The sequence below is a fragment of the Thalassophryne amazonica genome, chromosome 12, assembly GCF_902500255.1.
Source record: "Thalassophryne amazonica chromosome 12, fThaAma1.1, whole genome shotgun sequence".
Lineage (NCBI taxonomy): Eukaryota > Metazoa > Chordata > Actinopteri > Batrachoidiformes > Batrachoididae > Thalassophryne > Thalassophryne amazonica.
The window spans coordinates 50,896,296-50,907,788 of NC_047114.1; the positions used below are offsets into that span (position 1 = coordinate 50,896,296).

At 37.8% G+C, this 11,493-nt stretch overlaps 1 protein-coding gene across 1 annotated transcript; it reads right to left on the reverse strand.

The window, feature by feature from the left end:
- Positions 1-1,523: 1,523 nt before the first annotated feature.
- On the reverse strand, positions 1,524-11,306 carry toe1 (target of EGR1, exonuclease). Its single transcript, XM_034183305.1, has 8 exons — positions 10,997-11,306; positions 10,620-10,660; positions 10,397-10,493; positions 9,663-9,821; positions 7,170-7,283; positions 6,605-6,753; positions 6,159-6,321; positions 1,524-2,516 (listed from the first exon to the last, which is right to left on the reverse strand). Exons 1-8 carry the CDS (start codon positions 11,114-11,116, stop codon positions 1,689-1,691), a joined length of 1,671 nt encoding a protein of 556 aa, XP_034039196.1. The 5' UTR covers positions 11,117-11,306; the 3' UTR covers positions 1,524-1,688.
- Positions 11,307-11,493: the final 187 nt, after the last annotated feature.

Consider the following 11,493-nt stretch of genomic DNA (forward strand, 5'->3'; position numbering starts at 1 on the left):
TGCCACATCGTGCAAACTATTCCTTTTTAAAACCCTATTAACTCAACCAATAATTTGCATCACATTTTACAATATTTAGAGCAAGTTTAACATCTGACCCCTGTACAAACTAATGCTGACCTTTTGTTACCATTCTTGCTGTTTTTACCCCGTAACTCCATAACATTCAGTCATAGATAGTCCAAACTATACCATTTTGGTATTGTTGTGATCAAATAATGTGGTATAGCTTTCAGTATGATTGAAACATTTTTAAATTTTGACCCGTGTAATTCTTCAATTGACCCGTGCCAACTTTGGTGCTTCTTTCCAGATTTGAAGGATTCCTCTGTAAATATTGTTATCTGCTGCACTATTGATAGGTGCTGCAAAGAGGAATGTGCAGAACTGCCCAAAGACAGGTGCGGCAAGATTGTGGCGTCATATTCAAGAAGACTTTAGTCTGTAGTTGTTGCCAAATGTGCATTGACATGGTACTGAGCAAAGGCTGTGAATACTTATGTACACGTGATTTCTTAGGGTTTTTTTTTTTTTAAACATTTGCAGCAAAAAAACAAAAACAAAAAAAACAAAACTTTTTTCATGTCATCAACAAAATGTGGAAAAAGTGAAGCACCATGAATACTTTCCGGATGCACTGTAACCGTCTGTTTGCATGTGCACAGTAAAGAAAAAAGAAAAACGGGGGGGAGAATCAGATTTGTTACAGATCACATCATGACAGTTCTGTGCATGTTCATGTTTCAGTTTGATCACCGTCTCCCTTCCCCTAGGGCCTTTTTGTTTCCCTGCTTTTCCCACAAATGTCTAATGTTGTTTCCCGTGTACACTTGCTTATTTACTGAGTGTTTGCACTTTAAGCTGTTTCATCATTTATCCACAAGGTACATTTTGTTTCCACTCCCACTATTATATCACCTCCGCAGCATTCAATGTTTTCATGTTTCCTACTGTGTCCATTATCATCCACTTGCTTATCTTCTGTCCCATATTGCAGATTGTCCTTTTGCTAGTCAACTCAACCTGTTCTCTGAGGTGTTCTTGCTCAGTTACATTTCTATACAATTAAAAAATAATTTTTCACTTTCAGTGATCTAAATTTGTTCCAGCGTTTTGATTATAATATTTGCATCCGTTGTCACAGTCCAACCTAACCAATAATGCACCCAGCAGCTGCACAGACACATTTTCAATCTGACCCATTTTTTAAGTAATTTGTTTAAACACTTACTCTCATGTTCTTATACTGGAAAGAAGTTAAAAATCTTAAATAATGTGTGGAGTTTAACTTACAATAATCTCGAGCAGTATGAAAATTCCTAGTGATTAGATTTTTTCCAGTTATTTCATACGATTAAAAGCAGCGTTCGTACACTTTTTCCAAGATCAAATTCAAACACTTTCAAGGATTTCAAGCACCCATATGAACCCTGTAAAAGGCACAATTTCACATACGAGAGAGATAGATCAATAAATGCTCCTGTCATCTCACAATAAAAATCTGACATTAATAACACACAGTATCCAATGTTTGTTTGTTTGTTTTAATTCAGGTCAAATCTGTATGATGAGTAAAGTATAAAATTGAGAAACAGGAAATTAAGAATGAACACAGGACTTCTTGTAAATGAATGGCAGCGGCTCTAAAAATGAACTCCAGTGTGACCCTGCACATAACTGTCCTGTAGTCAGGTGTGCATGTTATAGTCCCTTCCCCACACCATCTCCATCTTCTGCAGGTGGGCCTTGGATGACTTGGAAAAAGTGCTTTTAACGATGTGGAGGGGAGCAGCCTTGCCGCTGAGATACAGCTTATTGAGGCAGATAGGAAGCCATGCTTCCCCCTCCTCCTCCTCCTTCTTCTTCTTCTGCACAGTGTCTCCCACTTCTCCTTTCTTGTCCAGACTGCACGAGTAAGCAAAAATGTATCCTGTCATGAAGGCGTCGAACCCCGCACGGTGTGTTCCCGCCTCCTGTTTGTTCTTCTCGCCAGTCCTGGTGGAGTGCCCACTGAGCTCTTCTCTTTCTCCTGCTGTTTTACTCTCTTCATGGCCATTATTAGTTTCCATGTTTACTGTGTTGTTACCAGTTGTAGCATTAGTGAACTCTGTGCTGTCCTCACCCACACCTTTCCCCTTGCTGTCTGATTTCATGCCATCTCCCTCTTCAGTGGGTTGACCGTTTCTGTCGGTGTCCATTAGACATACATCAGAGGCGTGTCCTGCTGTGGCCTGCTCGGTGACAAGAGGAGGCCGGCTTTCTTCACTCAGCTCAGCGGTCGCTCCTTCTTGACCATCCTGTACTTCATCAGGTTCAACTTCCATGTGAGGTACTTTATTTTCAGGGGCACCGTCAAAGTCTGAGGAGCATTCTGCCATCTTGCCACCTTTTTTCTTTTCTCTTCGTCTTTTCCTCTTTTTCTTCTTGTCCACCTTGTTCCGGTCATCGTTAAGGATGATGAGGTCTGTGTCATGGGACAAAGGACACTTTGTGCCATTAGGACACCAACCAAATGCCTGCCAAACAAAAATACAAGGTGATGAATAATAGTAAAAATAAATAAGAAAAACAAAACAAAACAAAAAAAACTTCCAGGGCAGTTTTGTCCATGTATGACTGCACATGGAGAGTTTATTTTACCTATCATTATACATGTGCATCTCAAAAAATTTGAATATTGTGGGGGGAAAAAACATTTTTTTTGCCAGGTATTTTGGAAAAATCTACATTTTATATGTTCTAGACTCATTACATATAAACTAAAACGTTTCAATCATTTTTTATTTTACTTTAGATAATTACAGCCTATAGCTCCCAACAACAGAAAATGTGTATTGCAAAATAATAGGATATTTCATTTAAAAAACAACAACATGGGGTGTGTGTTATAATACAGAAATGTCAAAATTCTGAAAAGCATGTTGATTTGTGCACTTAATACTCGGTTGGAGCTCCTTTTGAATGAATGACGGCATCAATGCAGCGTGGGATGGAAGCAACTGCATTATTCCTTCCAAAACGTTTGGAAGAAAAAATGAATTTGGTTAATTTACTTTTTTCTTCCGAACTATGAACCTAAAAGTGCACTAATTCACATTTGTACTGAATCACTGACCATGTATGACATGAGTATGCTGCAAGGGGGTTTAGGCAGACAGAGTGACCAAATAATTACAAATGTTGATGTGAATGAATTTGTGGAAGATTTCACTGATGGGATGGTCGCCAAATACGGTTGCTACCTACAATGATTTCAAATCTGTACAGACTGAGGTTTTATGAAATGTCGTCATTTGTACAAAATGAAACTTAAAATTGACTAACTATTGAAGATGGTCTGGCACAACGCATAAAGAAAAAAATAAACACGCTGCACAGTAAAATCATCCAATGCAAATTAGAAGTGTAAATCAATTCAAAAAGGTTTGATGAAAAAAGTTTAAATTTACACTGTCTCATGGATAGAGCTCTTTGTCTCACTAGATTAAAGCTGTTGTATATGCAATTTTTGAACACAGGAGCAAATGCTATCTCCAGCTAATATTAATGTATTTTTAACCCATTAAACATTATTTATAACTTATGCATAACATAAAATATAAAACAAATTATACAATTTGCATCATATATAAGTATATAAATAGGCTCAATCTGTGGCTCTTACAACAAATAAACAAATAAACAAAGAGAGAGAGAGAGAGATTTAGACCTTCTTTGCTCACCCTGATCATTCTGGCTGTTCTTCGATCCATCTGAATGGCGGTTTTCCATATTTTTCTACTTCTTTCCGGTTTTGATTGCAATTTTAAAGCTTTTGAGATCATTTTAGCTGAGCACCCTATCAGTTTACAATGTCTGAAAAGACCCATTTTACTCAGGTTTTCAGATGCACTACAACCAGCATGTACAACATTTCCTGCCTTCATCCTCAAAAAAGAGCCACCTGTTTTTCCACAGAATGAAAAACACTGCTATTTTTAACAGCCTAATATTCCTTTTTAACTTTCTGTAAAGTAATAACAAATTTGATTAATTTTTCTTCATGTTTTGATTTAAAATATAATGTGGAGTGTTCCAAATGCATTTGTGTATATGGAAATAAAAGCTATTATCAGGATTTTGAGCTTTATTCACTTTTTTAAAAAACAGCTAATATTTTGAACACAACTGTACCACATTTTCTGGACTTAAAAATGTTCTTTTTTTAACTTCTTGTGACCCTGTGTCAAATCCAGATTAAAGACGCATCTGTTCACCTTTCGTATAAATAAGACACTAGTGTTGTGCAGTGGTGGGCACTGTTCAGATAATCCGATAACTGCTAATTATCAAAGCTAATGTTTTTGTTAGCAGATCAGCTTTTCAGATAACTTTTAAAACTATCATCGGACCAATTATCTTCTGATAAATTCAGTTCCGATAACATTTTTTTTTTCTGGTAAAGTGAGCAAAGTTTACCGGTCAAAAACATTTGTAAACCCTGTCATGTGTAAATCAGTGTTTTTTGGCAGACTGGCTGTCGCTTGCTGATGACGTCATCATTAAGTGCAAAACGTGATTGGCCTATCGACAAAGGGAGCATTGTGGGTAGTGTAGTTCAGCTTCACTTTGGACGTTACAGTGAGTGTTATCGCCTGCTCGACACAAAAACGGACTAAATTTAACATTATTTTTATTTCTTTGCTCACACGTCGCAGCTGTGTATAGGGACTTTTCTTCACCATTTTGACACCATTTGGATAAGCAGGATGCTTTATAAGGATTATTTCTTTACATGAATCCCACTGAAACTTATATTTACTACGTGTGTCTTTTATTCTGCAAATCAATGCATTAATGGACGTATTTTGGTTGTTTAATCCGCAGGGTTCAAAGTGTGTGAAAAAAGCAGCAGCTTTTAGCTCATAAATGATGGTGTATCTAATACCGAGATAAACTGTGACTTCTAATACTGTGTTTTCCTGCTTCTGAACGATGATGACAGTGTTTTGGGTTTTATTTTTTTTAATCATTTATTCATTTTTCATGTGTTCTTTGTGTTTGTGATCCTTGAATTTACCCAGCAGCCCCTACGGCGCTTAAAGTGAAACTGGTTTATCAGAAGCCGACAGTGTAATCTGATGTGGCCGCGTCCAAATCAATACTAATAGTTATTGGTTATCTGTAATAAAGATACATATTTTTTTTAGCAGTTTATCGAGGAGCAGCTGCTGATTTCTCTTCTAGTTTATATTTCTTCTTGTGCAGCGCTGCAGGTCTGCGCTCTTATTTCTATTATAGTTTATCATTCTTCCTGTGGCCACAGAGCTACAGCCGCTGCGTTCGTGTGCACGAACAGTCCGTGAGTGGACGTGGAGATGTCCTCCGTGAGGAGTTATACTGGAAGTGGACATGTCCTCTCTCTGGCAATCAATCTGTGAGCAGGACTTACGGACTTTATTTAACACAATCGTGAGAGAACTTGAGGAGGTGAGGGACTGCAGCCAGGCTGTAATGAGCATTTTTTTTCTTTTAATTGTTCGAATGTGCTCTTTGAGTATAGTTTTACTGCATTGTGTACACGGTATAAAAAGTTTGACAACAATCCTGCATGATTTACAGCTCAGTAACAATGGAGCACAGCAGGAATCATAAATTGGCATTGGGTAATGTTATATTGTGTGAGTGTGGCATCCAGTAACTCAGCTTCCAAGAAAACTACTTCCTTTTTGTGTCCGTTTCACATCACCCTTTGCATCCCTCATGATATTGTGGCATTAGGTTGCATCAACTTGGCAAGGGGCTTAAGAGCTGTTAGTTACAGCTGACTGATTCTGCTCTCTCGTTCTCTGTTTGAGTTGTGATCATCAGATCCTTTTTGCAGATGGCTATAGTGGAAAGAAGCACCCTTGTAGAGGTCCCCTGTCTGATCAGTACAGCCTGTCTGAGGAAGATTTTTGGATGTCAACTACTGAAGGACTAAAACATGACTGTAATCTAAGGTAACTTTTCTGTTCTTGTTTTGCAAGTTTGAAAATTACTTGCTGTACTTTGTTTATTGTTGCTATTATTAGTACGGCCTAAGCAGTTTGTTCAATTTCATTCAAACTGATTTTTTTAACAAAAAATTATTGTTTACTCAAAGAGTAAAACATGATTCGCTTTCCAATGAAACTCACAGAGAAGCGCTCGCAGATGTCAGTTTGTCCCTCAGGCAAGGCCACAGCTGGACACGCTCTGAAGTCCACGTAGGTAGACATGCGACCTGCATATTGACAGAACTCCAAATGCACATGGGGTCCAGTCCCTCCAGAGGTAACACTCCGACTGTTATCCAGCTTACTGTAAAGAATGAAAGTAAAAATGTTACTGGTTAAAAAAAATGCACTCCCATGTTTTGTTAGAGCTCCTCACGCTTCCTCAAATCCCAAATTGTACTATGGACATGTACTTTGCTAGGACAGTTTGGGAAGTAGTACGACCAGAGTGGACTCTAAGGTACACTGAAAAATGAAGAACCAATGAAGAATATGTGACATTACTCTGCCCTTACGAACCATTCTTTAATCAGGAACATTTGTACACTCTCAATGACAATAATAATGTACAAGAAACCAATACACACCATTTCTTATAAGCATACTCCAGATAGGAAGCAGTGAGGCGGAGCTCAAATTCAGTGACATATTTGGTATCATAGATGCCGGCTGGAAACATCTCTGACAGATCGGCTGTGAATGTGGCCAGACGCTCCGGAAGATGAGCATAGAAACACTGGTAGAAAACACAAAATATAGGCTTTAAAGATCACTTATATCTATAATTAAATAGGTACTACATGCTATCAAGAAGAAAATTAAGGTTTAAAACCAGTATACAACACTTATGTTTTAGGATTGCTGACAGCGTGTTCACAACACTTTTTGTTGCAGTGAAGCACTTGACAAAGACGACTTCAATATTCAAATCTTTAATTTTATGAATCTGTCAATTGTCACCCAGTCTGTATGATGGAAAATCATCAATGCAAGATAACTCCCAAAAGTATTTGCCATTGTTGACAACTTAACAAAAATCGCTCTTCTCACTGAACCATATCTACAGTTTACAAGACCAAACATTACCAAATGTTCGTGCCCAAGTAAATAATAACCTTGAAGATAAAGAAATAAGATAGTATATGGTAATACCTGGTAAAGGAAGGCCATGTCAATGAGGCCATTGTGAAGCGCCAGGGGTTTCCGAGCACGCAGCAGTTCAGTGAATAATGCCCGGATATGGACACCCTGACTGTCTGATTCTCCCTGTAGAGCACGCACGCACGCACGCACGCACACACACACACACACACACACACGGCACTAAGTAAATAAATTTAAAAAACAGGTTTAATCATTGATTGTCGTAATTTTCCCTGCATAATTATACAATCTTCCCATGCCATCCCACATACAGTCATGTGCACCCTGTGTCATGAGGCAACATTCACATTACATGCTGAAGTGGCCTAGATCCATTTTATTTAACCCCCAACACATGATACAGGCATCACCACTTAATGTTTTGGCACATACTGCAGACCTGTTTTTATTGTTATGTCAAGACCTCGAGCCAAACAATGAATGAAACACTGAGTTTTACAGGTAATTACCGTAACAGACGGTGCAACAGAGACATTAGGGCCCATTCACACTTTGACGTGAAGTGGCTAACACTGGCCAACGTAGCAATTTTTCTAAAGTCTCTGTGAAATGATGGAGAAGATTTGCTTCATTTGCACTCTATCAGCCCAGCATTTGCTGATGGAGAATGAAAAGTTGATTAACATCAACCAGTAGCAAGGTGACGCTGATGATCGCAGTGGTCAGTGGACGTCAACTCTTGTCTGCGTTTTTGTGTGAATGTCAAAGATTTTAAGCGTGTTGAAAACTTTGCAAGACAACAATGAAAATCAGTGTTGCCAGACTGATGTCGACTTAGCACACATGGTGTCTGGCGTACCTTGGAGCTGGTCAACGATAATCAACTTTTCACTCTGCATTGGCAAAGACCAGGCTAATCATCAGACTGTGAATGCACTCTTAAAGGGCATATCGCACTCCAATCAACACAATATCTTTAAAAAAAATGACATGCCATATTATGAATCATTTCTTCCAACTCTAACTTGTGCGAGTCCTGATGTAGCTGATAAAAAATAAAATTAGCCACACAGCATCTGAAAAATGCACAGAGCTATTTTTAGCCATAAAAGTGACATAACCTGTCTGTACTGTTTGTCCCGGATGTACTATTAAAAAACCTCTCACTTTCCTCCTCAAAATGTTATCTTTGGAAAATGTGTCCATCTAATAAGCAACACTAATCACGTGACTACATCCTTGCAAAATACAAATTTGAACCATTTGGACATTCATTGTCAAAGTCCACAAAAAACACAGATTTCACACTGTAAATAATGAAGTTCACCCCCCCCCAAAAAAAATCATTTTACGGGCATGACCTGAGATGATTTCACAAAAATTTATATTCCTGACAGCTTGAGATTTCTCAGCGTTTATCAACGGCAGGTGAAATAATGCCAATTTCCCCATGTTTATGGCTTACTTTCTCTGGGCATATAGCACCAAAAATAAAATTAAATACATCTATATTTTCATATTTTTTATTTATAACCCCCTAATTTGTATACTCATGTATTTATTTATAACTCCCTAATTCACATACCTCATGTACAGCTTAACTTCAATCTGTTGTGTTTCACACATTCTTTTTTCCCCTCTTATTGCACATTTTATTTTACTTTACTTGCACATTTCATTTCTGTGATTTTTTTTCCAGTGTTTAGTGTATATTTATACATGTCATACACAGAGAGCAGCTCATGCAGCTCATACCGAAGTCAGATTCCTTGTATTCTGTGGATACTTGGTGAATAAAAGCTATTCTGATTCATTTAGAATAGTCAGCTCATTTGATGTTTTATTTACTAGTGATACGCACTTTAAGCAGAAATAGAAATTCCAACCTGCACCTTGATTTTCTGCCGATGTGAAACTAGCAGGGTTTCCATGACAGATTTTTGCCAAGGTTAAGCAATATTTTCAGAATGGCAACAAAAAACAAAAACAGTGTTTCAACCAGCGACTACTGGGTTTTGTCCTCTCACAATAACTGTCATTCCAATAGTCATGATGACAAATGGGTAAGTCATGTTCAACTGTGGCATTTCGTCTTTGTTTTTCAAATCCCACATTGCTCTAATGTTTGTGTATTAGAAGTTTTTTTTTTTTTTTTAACAGTTCCTTTGTCCACACATACTACGACATGTACACCATGTCTGTACACCACGTGACCTATAAATGCAGAAAAAGTGTTTCTATTGAAGTTTTGCAAAGTAATGGCTTTTTTTTTCGAATTACCTGAAAACATGTGGGGGTTTTTTTTTTCACAAACACACATATTTCCACAAAGTCTATTTTTAATTCACTGCTTCAAAATGTGCAATTTGTAGGGTAACGGAATCCCGCCTTGTAATACAGCTACTGTGATGTAATATTCAGTTGAACAAAGGAATGGGAATGGATCGGAACATGGAATGCTACAACAGGTCCTTTAAAATACCAGTATTTGCTTGATACTTGAACTGGTATGGAATTTTCATCATATCTGTACATCATTACCTTGTTATTGCCTTTGCAATAGGGGATTCCATGAGCATACTGTTTGTTGAAGTCAAAGCCATGCTGCACCAAGAAATTAACTGACTGCGGCTCTATGATGTACTCCTCCGAACACAAAAGGGTGAGATTATACACCTGGACCAGGTAAGTGTCTGCAGCCTGGAAGTGAAGAAGGCAGGAGGCGACATTAGTAAAACTTCACAAAAATCAATCAATCAATAAATAAAAAGTAGCAGTGACATATATACCTTCCTAATTAAGTGAATTAAATAGTCAGATGACCAGAGCAAGAATTTTAGCTGAGGAACTTCTGCGATGAGAAGCAAAACGGCCTTGTGTCACGCAAGCCAGTCCAGTCGAAGATTCAAGCTTCTCTACTATTATAAATTACAAGTAATATTTTGAATTAATAGCCATGAAATATGATTAATTAAAATGTATTAAACTTCAACACATCAGTTTCCATTTAAATATGCATTTTGCTATGTTTTGCCAGGGCTGGAGTCATTCAGTTATTTAAAGTACCCAATGTCACGGTTCGTGCACAACCCTAACACTGACCCGAACACTTAGTTTGTAGCTTGTACTTCTTCAATTGCACACCTTCAACGCCATGCTATCCCTCTTTATCTCATAATAATCACTGTGGTTTCTTATTGAATGTTGCATGACGTGGCAGAGTGTGGTACGGTATCAACAGCCACTTATTTGAGAGGAAGGACATTTTGTCGTACCTTGTTGTCCAGTTTCTTGTAACAGGCAATTCCCAGGGAGAGGATGGAGCGGGAGCGAGCAGCGTGGCATATGGCTTTGTATCTGTCCTCTATAGACCTTAAAAAAAAAAACAAATAAATAAATAACAAGGACAGATGGAATTCACAGAAATGAAAGTTGAATCACAACTAGCCTTTGAAGACAAAACCTCATAGACCATTCTAAGTGTTTTCTGTTACTCACTCTGCCAATAAGGATTTTCTGTTCCCAAGACCACTCAGCTCCTGAAACAAACACACACCAGCTAAAATTTATTTAACACTTCTTTAGGTCTGTCTAACACCTGAATTTAAATCACTTAGAACTCAATGCAAATACCAAAGTATACACAATAAAAATACATGAATAACACAGTAAACTGACAACACTTTTTCCCCACTGTGGTAGCGTGACTCAGAATAATCTGAGTCTATAAAATATATATAGTTTACCACCAGTCGTGGCTCAATACATTTCTCCCAGCTACAAGAATCGTCTGCATATATCAGCAATTTTAGATTTTGCTGATGCGGGCATATAGTTCACATACATGAGGAACAAGAGCATCCTATGCATCTTACCGTGTCCAGTGCAATGAAAGCTGATGTTTTAATAGCCACAACCATAGCAGGCCAGAGTTCCCTGAAGTTATCATTCTGCACATCAATAACTGGAACCACAAAGGCAGAGTTCATGTTCATTTGAATGCACAGCTAGCTAGCTAGCGTAGCTTACCCACTTACTGTCTTTATGCGAACTATTTTTTTGCTCATTCGCGATACTTCGTTAGTTATTATCGTTATGTATTTTCTAATTAAAAGAAAACAACTGAAAACCAACTCGCTTCCACAGAAACAAACACATCAACGTGGTCGTTGGGGTCCTCTTCAAAGCAGTGAAGCCGTTGTTCTATTGCTTGAGCGAAACGAACACGGCAATTTCCGAACTACTTGTCCGACTATATTAAACCTCAAAATATAAAATTAAAATTGTTTTCTACACATTTCACGATGTAGAGTTAAATTCTACTTGGCTATTTGACATTAAATTGTGTCACTAATTATTTTTTAAACAGGCG